General features: G+C 44.9%; 1 protein-coding gene across 1 annotated transcript in view; it reads right to left on the bottom strand.

The window, feature by feature from the left end:
* Window positions 1–16,512, bottom strand: part of STXBP3 (syntaxin binding protein 3) — a 193,476-nt gene that overhangs the window by 130,138 nt on the left and 46,826 nt on the right. Inside the window, exons 2-4 of the mRNA XM_077452712.1 lie at window positions 1,474–1,523; window positions 982–1,063; window positions 360–436 (exon numbers count right to left, since the gene is read on the bottom strand). Coding sequence (XP_077308838.1) covers window positions 360–436; window positions 982–1,063; window positions 1,474–1,523 — 209 coding nt within the window. The remainder of the gene's footprint in view (window positions 1–359; window positions 437–981; window positions 1,064–1,473; window positions 1,524–16,512) is intronic.

Here is a 16,512-nt window from a genome sequence, read left to right as displayed (position 1 = left end):
TTCACCAAGAAGCAGGTTCTCGCACGAGAGTGCCGAGCATCAGTCAGACTGCATAAATGCTTGTTGGCAGCTGAGACTAATTAATGAAGTCTGGCTACTAGGTAAGATATGAAACTAGGAATAGAACAGCAGAACCTTTTAAAATATGAGTGAAGAAGAAAAACCAATTATCTCCATATCAGACGCAAATTTTGGAGAGTTCCATACCACGTGTATGTGTGAAAATTAGAGGACATATACACACACAACATATTTTTCTATCAGCACACTGATATATAGAAAACAACATCAAAATATTATTTGCTTTAAAACCCCCGCAGGTTGAACAAATAATAAAAATAAAAAATGTAACTACAAACCTTCTCGTTTGGTGAAATAAAATAGATTGCTTTCAATTCTGGAAATGGTTGCCTAATTTTATAGATGTCCTCTACAACTAGGAATAAAAGAAAAAAAAATAACATAAAATGGGTTACATTTTTAGCTATAGCATTTGTTGGAGAACACGCATCAAATACCACCAAACGATCTTTAGAACAAAAAGGGTATGTAGAGCCAAATCACCGCCCCCCCCCGCCCCCTTTTTTTTTTAAGTTTTGGATAGGAGTAAGGAAGGTTAAGAAGCACTGTTTAGGTAATCCTTTGCAGTTTGTGTTTCTCTAGAGACATTTCCCTTCACTATTGGTTCCACAGATGCAGACCCCCAAAATTAGGCAAATTCCGATCTTCTACAGTTGTTGCTAGAACATTTGTCAGCATTGGATAAATTTACGTCTTGGTAACAACTGGGGATTTCTGCTGTGGCTCTCTGTGGCCAGTCACCAGTATCATAAAAAAGGCTGAAAAAAAAAAACAGATTTACCCTGAAGAATTGATGACTAATGAGCACTGATGCACGAATAAGCTTACTAAATCACAAAATGGAACTGTAGTTTTTCTTCACATAATTCTGATGCAAATTTCTTGATGCTCCGTTTTTACCTGTGATGCCTTCTTGGAACAAGTCCGTCATTTTGCAACATGATGTTAGCAGGCTGGTGGTAAACTGATCTAGGAGTAGAATCTGAATAAAAAATAAAATAAAAAATCCACACACATACAATCTTTGTGTTGGTAAGTGGTTTTGAAAACATACAAACGCAATAACAAGCAATAACAATAACCAGAATATATTCATTACAATCAGCATTTTAGCTGGCCAAAAACTGAAATTATTTTTTCTTAAGATCAGAGCTACAAAATATTTACAATGTTCCATCCAAGTCTGTTGGAGAGAACCTTTCACAAAAAAGGGCTAATTCACAACCAAAACTAATATGGCTCCACTTTGAAGCAGCCTTTATAAAAATCTAATCAAATGATCACTACAGCTTTCATACATCAAACTACACAATATATATGTCAAGAATTATAATAATAAAACAAAATGACTGAAACAAAATGTATTTACTTCTGTTAGAGGAACCAACTTACCTTCCATTCACCTTGCTTTCTACAGTCATCTAAAACTTCTGTTTTGATTTCTGTAACAAAAACAAATTTTATTCAGCATTATAAATATGAAAATCTTAATTTCTAATACAGATGGATTAAAACATGACAAACCAGTTAAAGCTCATAAGTCTGGAACAGCACATCGAAAAGCTAAAATGCATTCTGAGGCTTTAACATAGCTCAGGCATATAAAAGTTGAAAAACAATACTCTAGAAAATACATCTAAAAGTGCATTAGCATTAAGGACACCTTAACATGGACTTCTAGCCATCTGCACTTGAGTTTCCCCCACCCTTTTTTCACAATTCTGTCATCTGCTCCATTCTATTTAAACGAAAAAGCGATACCTCCTAATGATCCAGCAAAGCGCCCTCAGCTACCTCCTCAAACACTGGGCCTCTTCTGGGTTGAATACATATCAAAAGGGTTTTGTATGGTCTTTATTTTGGGGTTGGGTTCCCCTTCAAGATCCTCAGACCACAAGTCGCACGTCACAAGTTGGATCAAGAAGATGATCCGACTTTGATGCAACTTACATTCAGATCTATGGGCTGAAACCGTGCCCAAGTCGGACCAAAAGTAGTGCAGGAACCCTTTTCAAAGTCGGACTGACTTGGGTCAGACCAGTTAAGATAGCTCTCGTAGGGAACCATTGATTTATACACCTCATGCGACATGTGCTCCCAAAGTCGGAGCGTATGTCGTGCCAATGTAAACCGGGCCTTAACTGTGATTTCTCCTTGGTTCAAAGGCCCTGGACCTTTCACTCCTCCTCCCACCTGGATAAGCTGACACCTGTTGTCACTATCATCCAATGAAGGGGTGGAATGAGTTGCTGCTGAGTTAAAAGAAAAAAGCCACAAAAGCAGGGAGGGATTGACTGGCCATCCCACATGAATCTGCCTGTCCAATGAAGGAACCCTATCCCATTTGGTCAGAATTTGCTTCTGCGGAACTGAAGTGTGAAACTGCACATAGAAAACTGCCTCGAAGATGGAAACCTTGAGACCCAAAAAACTTGCATGCAGACTTACAGGGTGGGCCACCTGTGGACAATAACTGAACCTGAATTTCGGAGCTTGTCCAGCAGGAGAACACCCTGGCTTAGGCTTGTGCAGAGTCCAGGACAAGACCAAGATACTCTAACGGTGAATTTGGAACCAGAGATTACTTTTTGTAATTCAGGATCCAGCCAAACACTGGTACAGTGCAAATTGTGAGTGGTAAATTGCCCATCAAGGAAGAAAAGGACTTCATCCAGTGAAGATTGTCCCAAGTAGTAACCAATAAAATTCACCCTGTTAAATATCCATGGGGCAGAGGCCAGAGCAAAGAAGAGGGTGTCAAATTGATAGTGAGCATCCCTTATTGCGAAGCACAAAAAATTCTGGTGCCTCACACAGATAGGGATATGCAAGTGTGCATCCATGAGGTCTATGGAGATGCAGATATCCTTCTGATTAAGGGAAGCCACCACAGAATAAAAACAGATTCCATCCAGGATTTTTGGGCCTTCACAAAAACATTAAAAAGGTTTGAAATCCACTGGGGCCCAGAATCAGGCAAACCTCTTCCTTCTACACATACATACACACACACACACACACACAAAGTTCATCTAGTTCAACCAATCATGAAGTAGAAACCCTTGAACCTCTTGGGGGCAGGGACCGGAGAGATCACTCACTGAATGAACAACCCCTTGACTGCCAAGTAGAGATCATGTAATCGAGCTGGAGAAAGACAGAGATTGGAAGGAAAGGATCCATCTTGTAGCCTGACAAGATCAGTTTGTGAACCCATTTGGGGAAAATCTTCATGCCATGCAAGACTTGTCTGCAGGCCTATTGATCTTATGCTGCCAAGAACATTTTTGTCCACTAACGGGGACCTTGAAAGGATAAGAACCTTTGTTCAAGGTGCCCGGGGAGTGGAAAAGTCTTATAGCAGAAATGGAAGGAAATAGAATTACGCTGCGACTCCATGTCTTTTTTAGATTGAGGCTAAAAGATGCTTTTACCTCTCGTGAGGTTCTTGTCCAGCGTGGTACCAAAAAGTTGGTCACCTTGAAAATGTAACTCTACCAGCTTCCTTCAAAGTCTGGTCTGCAGACCAACACTTAAGCCAGAGAGCACTGTGCAGAAACAGTTTTGAAAGCAATGCAGCCACATCCAATGATGGATCACAGACAGACTTAAGGCCCTATACCAGGTGGTCCACTAGCTCCACGCAGACTGGGGATACTTGCTCATTACCCAAGCCGACACAGGAGCTTAGCCCGTTCCATGAGTTTGGGATACCAAGGCCACGGCAAAAACCAGGCAAAGGGCCGAAACAAGCTATGGTGTACATAAAAACACAAGAAAGTTTCCATCTTCCTATCAGCAGGATCCTTAAAAGAAGGGTATTCCTCCACCGGGATCAAAATAGCCCCTCTCAGTACAGAAAATTGAGGATCCACAACTGGAGAAGTAGTCCAGTTTTTAAATGAGTCTCCTCAAAATAAAAGAACAGAAAAAATAGGATTTTTGTACTCACCGTAAAATCCTTTTCTCTGTAATTCACTGACCGACACAGCTCCTCTCTGTAATAAAATGGGTTGTCAGCCCTATCACTAGAGATTACTAGGCAAGTTGTAACAACACTTCAGAACTTTAAGTTTCGCCCAGGGGGCGGTCCCTAGGCTACAACCCCACAGCCTGCTCTAGCAGAACTCAGTATGTCAACAAGCAGTATAACGTAAAGAGAAAAAAAAAAGGAGGAGGGGCGGGTGCTGTGTTGGTCGGTGAATTACAGAGAAAATAGATTTTACGGCGAGTACGAAAATCCTATTTTCTCTTATTCACTGACCGACAGCTCCTCTCTGTAACAAAAATGGGACGTCCCCAAGCAGTGCCAAACGAGGGGTGGGAAAAAGGAAAAACAGCATAAAAACATCATCCACCATGGCAAGTGGGAACTAGTGAAACTAAACCCACAATAAAAACAAAAAAAAAAAAAAAAAAACAGCAGTGTGTGGAAAAACACACCGCCACATAACCAGGTATCCTCAACAGGAGTGATCCCCAAGACCGCAACTATTTGCGAAAGTAATGCAACAGTGCATTAACCGAACAGTACTGCGTTTTTATCGAAAAAAAACAGGAAAAAATAAAGAGTGCATATTTAATTGCAACAACACATCTGACTGCAAACTTTTGCGGCCAAAACAGGCATCAGCCGATGCACTGACGTCTACCTTGTAGAACTTGGTAAAAGTATGGACAGGCGACCAGGTCGCCGCCTTACACACCTGAGCGACCGACGCTTGGTGTAGGAAGGCCCAAGACGTTCCGATTGCCCTCGTAGAGTGGGCCGTGACCGGAAAGGGGGGCACCTGCTCCTTTAAGGCGTAGGCTTGTACTACAATCTGTCCGATCCACCTGGAAATGGTGGCCAACGAGACCGCCATGCCCTTCTTTGGACCAGCCACCGAAACAAACAGTGAGTCTGACTTCCAAAAGGGAGCCGCGGCAGCCAAATAAACCTCCAGGGCACCAACCACATCCAGAGCGTGAAGGGCCACCTCCTTGGGGTGCGTCGGCTTAGGACACAGCGATGGTAGTACAATATCCTCATTGATATGAAAAGCCGAGACCACCTTCGGAAGAAAAGATGGTTGCGGACGCAATACCACCTTATCCCTGTGGATGACCAGATAAGGCGACTTGCAAGACAAGGCTGCCAATTCCGAAACCCTCCTGGCCGATGTGATGGCCCCCAGAAAGACCACTTTCTGGGAAAGAGTCAACAGGGGAATCTCCCTAATATTTTCAAAGGGCGGTTTTTGAAGCGCCGACAACACCAGGTTCAAATCCCATGGGGGTAACGGTTGGCGCACCAGAGGGACTACATGTCGTACCCCCTGAACGAAGGTACCCACTAAGGAGTGTGATGCCAGGGGTCGTTAAAAAAAACAAAAAAAAAACAAAGACAGCCAAGGCTGAGATTTGCCCCTTGATGGTGCTCAATGCCAATCTCTGGTCTACTCCTTGTTGGAGAAACAGCAGGATCCTTGCTATGGAAAAGGAACGCGGATGTCATCCTTTCTCCTCCCACATGGAGATGTAGGCCTTTCAGGTATGCCTCCGGACTGAATCACCGGGGACCTCAACCACCAGAGCAGAGAGTCCCTGACTGGCTGGCTCACCTGGATTTGTCAATCTAGGGACAACTGAGATTTGTCCCATTTCAACAAGATCTCCTTCTGCAGTACTCTGATGTGGAACTGGGCGAAGGGTACTGCCTCGAAGAAGGCTACCATGAGTCCCAGTACTCGCATGCAAAAGCGGTTCATCAGCAGTTTCACCACGGACCTGAGTCTGCAATTTGTCTGAAGGGAGAAAAACTCTCTCTTCCCTGGAGTCCAACAGCAAATCTAGGTACTCCAGGCGCTGGGTCAGCACAATCACAGACTTCTTTAGGTTCAACAGCCACCCAAATTCTTGCAGGGTCTGCATGGTGAGCACCATATCCTCCTCCAATTCTGAGGTGGAAGATGCTCTCAGGAGGAGATCGTCCAGGTAAACCTTCATGCGGTAGTACTTTTGCTCGCAGGCTTGTGGTTCCAGGGACATGGGCATCCTATCGGGCTGGGGACATTTTGTCGAAGCACCGGGCAGACGAAAAAGCCGCTTGTGAGCGGAAAAAGGAGGGCCCTTGCCTGCGGCGTGGCTCCTTAGCCTTCCTGGCCTGTGGGAGTAGAGTACTCTTACAACCACTGGCATTTTTAATAATGTCATCTAACGAGGCTCCAAAGAGCCGGTCGCCAAAGGGAGGGAAGATCTGTCAGGGCTTTCTTGGATGCCTGGTCAGCCGACCAGCATTTTAACCAAATCAGGCGCCTCAGCACCACAGCTGACACTGAAGCCCTGGATAACAGAGGGAGAGTATCCAGGGCCACGTCAGAGACGTACTTAAGGCCTTGCACTAGTTGGTCTGCTAGTTCCACGCAGACAGGGAGGCCTGTTGCTCTCCCAATTCATGATGCAAAACTTTTGCCCAGTCAGTGTCTGCGACACCAGTGCGGATTTCCAATACAGGTCGTACGGATGACACCACAACCATAAACAAGGAACGAGCCACCGCCTCGGGCCTTCCTATCCGTGGGATCCTTGAATGCAGGAGTCCCCTCAACCGGGATCGTGGTTACTTTGTTTAACCTGGATACTGGGGGGTCCACGACCGGAGGAGCCAACCACTTTTTTAGAAGTCTTTCCTCAAAGGGGTAACGCACAGCCATGTATTTGGGAACTACAAAAAGGTCCATTGCGGGCGACCCCCATTCCTTGTAAATTAACTTATCAAAATAAGTCAGATACGGGAACACCTTAGGTGAACGTGCTGGCTTGCGGGACCCTAAAGGGACCTGTACATCAGCAGAGGGATCCGCTGGCTCCTAAATCTTCAGAGTATCATGCACAGCTGTGATAAGTGCTCCAACTAGTGCTTTGTCACACACGGACCCGGACGGGGACTCATCCTCACTGTCCGAACGGTCCTGGTCAGCGCCTTTCTTCCCACGTACCGCCTCTATCTTAGCAACAAACGAATTGAGGACCGCCGTAAGGGTGTCTATAGGGACCGCACAGTCCGCAGGTGACCCAGTTGCAATTGACTGGATTTCAGGGGAAGAAGCACCAGTTTCTGAAGCCATGCTGACCCTACCCTGTCTGCCACCCGCAGGGGACTTAGGACAGTGACAGTCCCATCCTCCTGCTGCCGCTGGCTGAGGGGCTCTAACCCGCTGGACTCACCACCCTGGGCCTTTCAGCGCAGTATTACCGCAGTGCCCGATGATCCCCAGCGCTCTCAGATGCAGAGATAGCAAAACGGTCGGTGGCCGGCCGGTTGCACGATTGGTGGGCAATCAGACACACGTGTTCAGAGCACAGGATAAACCTCCCCGCTGGACTCACCACCCTGGGCTCTTCCGCGCTGTATTACCGCAGTGCCTGATGATCCCCAGTGCTCCCAGATGCAGAGATAGCAAAACTGTGTCGGTGGCCGGCCGGTTGCACAATTGGTGGGCAGACACACGTGTTCAGAACACAGGATAAACCTCCCAGCACCCTATGATGACCAAACAGGAAGCAGAGGGCACAGAAGCACAAAAAACACTGTCCGGCTACAAGAAAATGGCCGCTGGTGTTCTCAATAGGGAATCACCAGGAAAATGGCCGCCTGAAGGCAGTCTGACCCTTGCCCATACTTAAAAAGTCCGCCGGATAGCGCTATGAGGGACTAGAGAGAACATGTGGCAGACACAGCGCTGCACCAACACAGGGGCTAGACTACACAGGCATCCAGCGAGACTGAGCTGCAGGACCCAGGCACCCACCACAGCTAAACCCCCAGGTGAGAGCCCAGACACACACACAGGGACAGCTGTACTTGCCAGTCCTGAAGCTGGGAGACATTCCACGGTAGTCAGCTCCTGATCAGTATAGGAAAGACTACTGGCCCAGCATACTGTGACGCAGACATCAGTAGCTCGGTCATATGTATGCCCCGGAGCATAAAGCTCACCGACCACCTCTGGAGCTGAGGTATGTCGTGGCCTGCCGAGCCGTAGCTGCGACCTGCACACGCTCGATGGCCGGACTGGGGAGACTGCAAGGATAAGTGAACCAGCCTGTCACCCAGCCGGCTGTTAGAAGATCAATCATCTTGCGCAAAAAGCCAAGCTTCTGCAGAAAAAAAAAAAAAAAAAAAAAAGACATGGACCTATGGGCCCGCAGTGTTCCTAGGTCTCATCTCCTCATTAGGCAAGAAAAAAACTGAGTTCTGCTAGAGCGGGCTGTGTGGCTGTAGCCTAGGGGACCCCTGAGCGGAACTTAAAGTTCTGAAGTGTTGTGTTACAACTTGCCTAGTAATCTCCAGTGATAGGGCTGACAACCCAATTTTTTTACAGAGAGGAGCTGTGTCGGTCGGTGAATAAGAGAAAAGTGTTTTGGCAAAATAAAAGGGTCATTTAGGGTATCCCTATATAAACACACTTCGCAAAAAAAGAGAATATGGAAACGCTTTTTTTGGAACACAATGGCTTAAGAGTACGAAAAAAGGAGCTGCTGCATCTTCAGAATACCCTGGGGGATTCAACACCCACAGACCAGGCAAGAAACGGGAGGATGAAAACTTTTTTTGGGCACCACTTTACAACATTGGAGAGGAGTTCGCTGGCACGGCAAGGTACTTACTGTATCCTTTTACAAATAGGTCATTGCCAAGTAACTTTTGTATAGCAACAGAGTGCCATTCTCAAACATTCATGCAGAAATGAACCCTATGCATTTGACTACCAAGATCTTGGTTCATTCATTACAAAAAGAGAACCTGTTATACCCTGCGGAATTTGTATCCGAGAGCAGTGTTACCGGTCACACACAATTTTATCACTTGGCTCAGAAATCTGTTGATTTTTATGAATTGAATCCGTTTTTTTTTTTGTTAAAATAAAATAAAAGTTATGCGGACCAAAATGAGAACAATTATTTTTTTTTTTGCTTAGAATATTGATCACGATTCACTTAGGATTCTCGCGGCTTTCATGTTATACAAAAGAATTGTGCTGTTTATTTTTTTATTCATTAAAGTGTATTTTTTTTATCTCTCTCTCTCTCTCATTATTTTTTTGGGGGGGGGTTCCAAGTAATTTTCTAGCAAAAAATAATGGTTTTAACTTGAAACCAACAAGTGTCAGAAAAACGTGTAATCTTTAACCACTTGCCGACCGCCGCACGACGATATACGTCGACAGAATGGCACGAGCAGGCATATGGGCGTATATATACGTCCCTGCCTTCCCGCGGGTGGGGGGCCCGATCGGGCCCCCCCCCCCGGTGCCTGCGGCGGTCGGTATTAGTTCGGGAGCGATCCGGGATGAGGGGGCGGCCATTCATTCATGGCCACCCCCTCACGATCGCTCCCGACGAATAGAAATGCTCCGTGACATCACTTCCTCTCCTGTAATGTAAACACAGGAGAGGAAGTGATGTAATCTCTCCTCCGTGTCGGTATTTTTCGTTCCAGCACCGAGGAGAGAGGATCGGTGAGTTGCACCAACACGACACTACACAGTAGAACATGCCAGGCACACTCACACCCCCCCTTCACCCCCCGATCACCCCCCAATTACCCCTGCCCCCCCAGTCACAGTGACACCAATTGCATTTTTTTTTTTGCATTGTGTCATTTGTGACTGTAATAACTGTTAGGGCAGTTAGGGTTAGCCCCCTTTAGTTCTAATGTACCCCCCTAACCCCCCCAAAAAAGGTTTAACCCCGTGATCAGCCCCCGTCGCCAGTGTCACTAAGGCTGGGTTCACATTGCAGCGGTTTATGAGAACGAATGTGATTCGCACCGCACTGCAAATCACATCCGATCTCTGTGCGATTCGAGTTCAGCCATACAGATAGTATGGCTGAATTCGCGCCGCACCCGCCGCAAATTCGCACGGGACCCTTTTTTTGGTCCACAGCAGAATCGGATCGCATGGGTGTTCACACCATGCGATCAGAGTTTGCAGATCGCACTGCGATATGCGAACTGATCTGGGGGTGTCATCAACATTTCACTGACACTCCCAGCAGTTCGCATAGGGCAGTGTGAACTGCCGCCGGGAGGCATGCGATGCGGGAACCCGCCGCGGATTCGTGGCGTTCCCGCATCGCTCCAGTGTGAACCCAGCCTAATAAGCAATCTTTTTTCTGATCGCTGTATTAGTGTCACAGGTGACGCTAGTTAGGCAGGTAGGTATTTAGGTATTTAGGTTCGCCGCAGCTTTTTATAGCGCCAGGGACCCCCATATACTACCGCATAAAGCCCCCTGATTGCCCCCTAGTTAACCCTTTCACCAGTGATCACCATATAACTGTTACAGGTGACGCTGGTTGGTTAGTTATTTTTTTATAGTTTCAGGGCACCCGCCATTTATTACATAGTCTCACTAGTGTACCCCTAAATTTAGGGGTGTCTACTTTCCAAAATGGGGTCATTTGGGGGGGTTTGTGCCATCTTGGCATTTTATGGCCTTCAAAACTGTAACGCCCTTAGAAAGCCTGAAGGCGGTGCTTGGTTTTCGGGGCCCCGTACGCGGCTAGGCTCCCAAAAAGTCCCACATATGTGGTATCCCCGTACTCAGGAGAAGCAGCAGAATTTATTTTGGGGTGTCATTTCACATATGCCCATGGCATGCGTGAGCAATATATCATTTAGTGACAACTTTGTGAAAAAAAAAAAAAAAAGTTTTTAAATTTTCCCTCAACTTGTGGCAAAATATAAAATATTCCATGGACTCAACATGCCTCTCAGCAAATAGCTTGGGGTGTCTACTTTCTAAAATGGGGTCATTTGTGGGGGTTTTGTGCCATCTTGGCATTTTATGGTCTTCAAAACTGTAATAGGTAGTGAGGAGTGAAGTCAAATATTTACGCCCTTAGAAAACCTGAAGGCGGTTCTTGGCTTTCGGGGCCCCGTACGCGGCTAGGCTCCCAAAAAATCCCACACATGTGGTATCCCCGTACTCAGGAGAAGCAGCAGAATTTATTTTGGGGTGTCATTTCACATATGCCCATAGCATGTGTGAGCAATATATCATTTAGTGACAACTTTGTGTAAAAAAAAAAAAAAAATTTGGGGTCATTTGGGGGGGGGGTTTTGTACTGCCCTGCCATTTTAGCACCTCAAGAAATTAGATAGGCAGTCGTAAACTAAAAGCTGCGTAAATTCCAGAAAATGTACCTTAGTTTGTAGATGTGACAACTTTTGCGCAAACCAATAAATATACAGTTATTGACTTTTTTTTTTACCAAAGACATGTGGCTGAATACATTTTGGCCTAAATGTATGACTAAAATTGAGTTTATTGGATTTTTCTAATAACAAAAAGTAGAAAATATAATTTTTTTTCAAAATTTGCAGTCTTTTTACGTTTATATCGCAAAAAATAAAAATCGCAGAGGCAATCAAATACCATCAAAAGAAAGCTCTATTTGTGGGAAGAAAAGGACGCAAATTTTGTTTGGGTACAACATTGCATGACCGCGCAATTACCAGTTAAAGCAGCGCAGTGCCAAATTGTAAAAAGACCTCTGGTCATTGACCAGCAAAATGGTCCGGTCTGAAAGTGGTTAAGTGGTTAAACTGCCCTTATTTACAAACCAAAGTTCATTCCTTTGATCTAAAGAACAAACGGTACTGATCTAAAGAACAAGCAGTACAATGTTTATAGTTAGCTGAGGAATGTCAAACTTAGCAGACTGCCCGTTTTGTTTTGTTATTTTTGACAGCTGTCGCCTTGAGCAGAGAACTCTCTGCATGGAATTAGGAAAATGCTTTAAGATTGAGGAGGGGGAAAAAAATAAATAAAAATGTAAATTCTTAACGATTAATCATCCAGCTATAATAAATAACTTTAACCTGTTACCGACCGCACTATAGCCGCATGACGGCTACAGTGTGGCTCGATAACTCTGGAAGGGCGTACTATGATGTCCTCCCAGAATTGCGCTCCCCCCCCCCCCCCCCGAGCGTGCACGCGGGAACATCTGTGCTTGCCAGGTCCACAGAACCCGGCGCAACATGGATCGCAGTAAAGGGCCAATGGCAGCGGCTCCAATGAGAGATCACAAATGTAAACACTGCAGGGTCAGTGGAAGTTTAACACTCTCCTTTCCTCCCACCAATACAGCGCGAGTGGAGAGGAGAGGGATAGAGTGCCCTATTTTAAGTTGCGATTATAATTGTGCCCAGCAGTGCTATACAGTGTTCCCACTGTGCCACATCTGAGCGATCTGTGCCCTCTGTGCCACACCAGTTCCACCAGTGCCACTACAGTGCTCATCTGTGCCACACTAGTGACCATAAGTGTCACCACAGTGCTCATCTGTACAATAAGTGCCACTACAGTACAATCAGTGCCACTACAGTGCCCATCTGTGTAAATCATTAGTGCCACTACAGTGCTAAATAGTGCACATCAGTACTCTGCAGTGCACCCTCACCTGTCTAGAATCGCAACACAGTCACTAGTATGGCAAGCAGAGCAGCGGGGAGATCTCCGAGTCCCAGCCAGGTTCTGACTCGGCCTACGAACCCGTTACAAGCAGTGGGTCTTCTACAGAGGAAGATGAACATGTGCCCATAAAAAGAAGGCGTTCTGGCATGGAACAGCAGCCTACTCCCAGCAGCGCAGAGCCGTCCACCTCAAGCGCAGTGCCACTGCAACAAAAGCTAAGCACCAGTAGGGTGTCATCTCAGCCCCAAAAGGGATGGGGGCCATGCCAGCCTTCCCTATGCTCCTCAAAACCCCCTGTGGCTTCCCCCTAATTCCGGAGCAGCAAAAATCGCCCCTTTAACCACCCAGCCAGGTGTCCAAGTAAATGCCAATGATTTTGCCATGCTTGATTTCCCCCCCCCCCCCCCTTTGATTTTCACGGAAGACTTACTATCGTCCATTGTGGCCCAATGCAACCTCTATGCACAACAGTACATAGTAAGCAACCCTGGTTCTAGTTATGCCCATCCCTTTGAGTGAAGAGAGCTTATCGTAGAGGAATTCAACGTTTTTTTTTTTGGTAAGTCCCATTAGTAAAAGTTAATTGTACACCTATTGGTCTACCAACCCCATCCATTCTACATGCCACTCTTTTCATCCATTATGCCAAGATCAAGATACCTTATGACCATGTAGTTCCTCCACTATAATGACACCACCCAGTTCCCTCCCCCAAAATGACCCAACTTTTGACAAATGGAGTTAAAATTCGGCCACAACTAAATTATTTCTCTGAAAAATTCCCCCAGCTATATAACCCCTGACCAGAATATATCAATGGATCAGTTGTAAAATTCTCAGGCAGGCTGGGCATCAAACAGTTTATTCCCAGCAAAAGGGCCCGATATGAGGTAAAAATGTACAAACTTTGTGACCGAGCCACAGGGTACATTTACGTCTTCCTGGTGTATGAAGGGGAGGACTCCCAACTGCATCCCCCTGAATGTCCAGAGTATATTGGAGCCAACGGAAAAGTTGTCTGGGGGCTTGTCTATCCACTCCTTTGAAAGGGATACCATCTTTATTTGGATAATTTTTATACAAGCTTGCCCCTCTTCCGCAATCTTCACCAGAGATACACCCCAGCATGTGGTACAGTAAGAGCCAATAGAAAGGGCTTCCCGCAAAAACTCATCAATGAAAGGCTACGACGAAGGGGAGACGGCGTCTTTGCGGAACCAGGAGCTATTGGCTGTCAAGTGGAGGGACAGACGAAACATCTGCATGCTCACAACAATCCATAATGTCCATTTATCCTTTATTTTTTTCAGTTTGGCCATGTAGAACATTTAATGTTATTTACCAAAAATCTACTGAGACCCTCCTATCCTATCTGCACTACCAGGAACAAGTAATCTCAGCCCTTTTGTACCCTGAAAGCCCACCGGTAGAATATTTGCGCCGATTCCATGAGCAGACGCCACGAATGCCACGTTCCTCAGAAAATCCCCACCCCATGAAACAGGTCACAGACGTCAGAAGAAATGCCGGGTGTGCTCCAGAGGAGGAGTTAGAAGAGACACCACATATTGTCCCCAATGTCCTTCTCAACCAGGCCCCTGTATAGGTGAATGTTTCTGCCGTTACCATACTTCTTTACATTATTAGGTGAATTATGGTAAATGTAATTCTCATTTCCTGTCATTTTCCTTCACACCCCTTATACCACTGCACTGAACTGTACATACCTCTGTCTTCTCCAGGAACTGACCCTGGCCTGTTATACGACCAAGCTTCTGCCTAACGCTAAAAACTGTACCTACCTCTGCCTGCTCTGGAACTGACCCTGGACTGTTTGACCATGTTTTTTGCCTGCCTCTTGGACTGATCATTTATACTGCTATGCTAGTGGGAACACAGGGGTCTTGCAAATGTGAGGGGCTCCAGAAATGTTTTTCTGGTTGAAGAATTTTGTTTTCTCATTATTGGATTAGGGTCTGGAAACTGAGGCTTCAAAGAGAATTGGGTGGGAGAAGCCTCTACCCCTGTCCCCATTCTTTCCTGGCCTGCTACTTGGACCATGTTCTTGCTTACTACCAGGACCAATATTTTAGCACTGCTGGCAATGTTTCTACTTGCACTGACCCTGGACTGTATATAGACAGTATACCTGCCTGTACTGACTATGGACAAGATTGCTGCATGGGCAATTCCATTCACTGTCGCTGACCACATCCCTGCCTGCTGCCTGGTTCAGGGCTCTCCTCCTGTGGACAACTGCACTACTAAAACCACATGTAATCTTTTGTTTACCTTTTGCTCAGCACAATGTATTTTAGGCTGCAATTCTTGGTATTGTAATAGAAATTTGTAAGTTCTGTATATAATTGTATTCTAGTTTGTATGTATTGCACACTGCCCTCACTGTGCACATGGCACTAATAGTTTTCAGTACATGTTTGCATTCTTTCGAGTCTTGATTAGAATTAGTCTGCCTATGATAAGCCGCTTGTTACCATAAACATACAATTGTAATATTAATGTGATACCTACGTAATCATGTGTAAAAAAAAAAACCTTCAATTGTGTCATAATAAGGCAGAACAATTATTTGGAAAGATGCTGAGCGTATCTTTTGGGTCTGTTCCCTACTGCAGTAGTTATTTGGAACCACTAATCAATAGGAGGATAGGTGTTTCCCATCTATAAAATGTCCAGCTCAGTATGTTCATTCCATGTGTTAGAAATATGAAGGGCCCTCAAAAATGTGATAATTGTAATTATATGCGTCATCTGTGCTCCTAGAACACCTGAATGTGCTACTTCAATGTTGTGCCTCTGTATGTGGCCTGGCTGTGTAAAAGTCTCACACATGTGGTATCTCTGTACTCAGGAGTAGCAAAATATATTTTGGGGTGTCATTTTTGCCATGTACGTGCTATGTGTTGTAAATATCTTAGAAATGGACAACTTTGTGTAAAAAAAAAAAAAAAAACAAAAAAAAAAAAATGCAATTTAATTTTTTTTTTCCACATTTTTCAAAAACTTCTGTAAAAAAAAAAAATGAACCGTTCAAAAGACTCATTATGCCTCAGATTATACGTTGGGGTGTTTGCTTTCCAAAATGGGGTCACTTTGCGGGCGTTTCCATTGTCCTGGTGCTCCAGGACCTTCAAAAGTGTAATAGGTGGTTAAGAGATTAGATGTGTAATTTATGCTCCTAGAATGCCTGAATGTGCTACTTCAATGTTGGGCCCCTGTATGTGGCCAGGCTGTGTAAGAGTCTCACACATGTGGTATCGCCATACTCGGGAGGAGTAGCAGAATATATTTTGGAATGTACATGCCATGTGAGAGAAATAACCTGTTATAATGACAATTTGGTGTGGAAAAAATAAAAAAATAAAAAATTTATATATATATATATATATATATATATATATATATATATATATTTATATTGTTTCAGTGATTGGCTTCATAGCTTGTAGACTAACTTTCACACAGACTAAACAATATCCACTTATTTATGAAGAAAAAAAAATATATTTTTTTTTTACAAAAGTTTTGGTTTTTTTCATTTATAGCACAGAAAATAAAAAACCCAGAGGTGATCAAATACCAGAAAGCTCCATTTGTGTGAAAAGAAAAAAAAAGGCCGAAAATGTCATATGGTACAGTGTTGTAGGACTTAGTAATTGTCAAAGTGTGAGCACTGAAAGCAGAAAATTGGTCTGGGTAGGAAGGGTTTTAAGTGCCCAGTGGGCAAGTGGTTAAATAGACTTACCGGTGACGGTATTTCTACAAGCCTTTCAGGACAGAACCTTGGAGAGAGTATAGCTCCACCACTTCACAGGAAACACTGCATGAATGACAATGCCCCTTTAAATCCAGCTGCTTCCACCATGACATCAGTTGTTAGTGAGAATTCCTCCGACATGCTGGAAGATATAAGCAGACAATTACCAAGCCCAGCGATTAT

This window comes from Lithobates pipiens, unplaced genomic scaffold (assembly GCF_037356315.1).
Source record: "Lithobates pipiens isolate NorthernLeopardFrog02 unplaced genomic scaffold, aLitPip1_a1.2 Scaffold_23, whole genome shotgun sequence".
Taxonomy (NCBI): Eukaryota; Metazoa; Chordata; class Amphibia; order Anura; family Ranidae; genus Lithobates; species Lithobates pipiens.
Note: the sequence above shows the minus strand (reverse complement) of the source record. Positions and strands in the feature narration are given on the sequence as shown.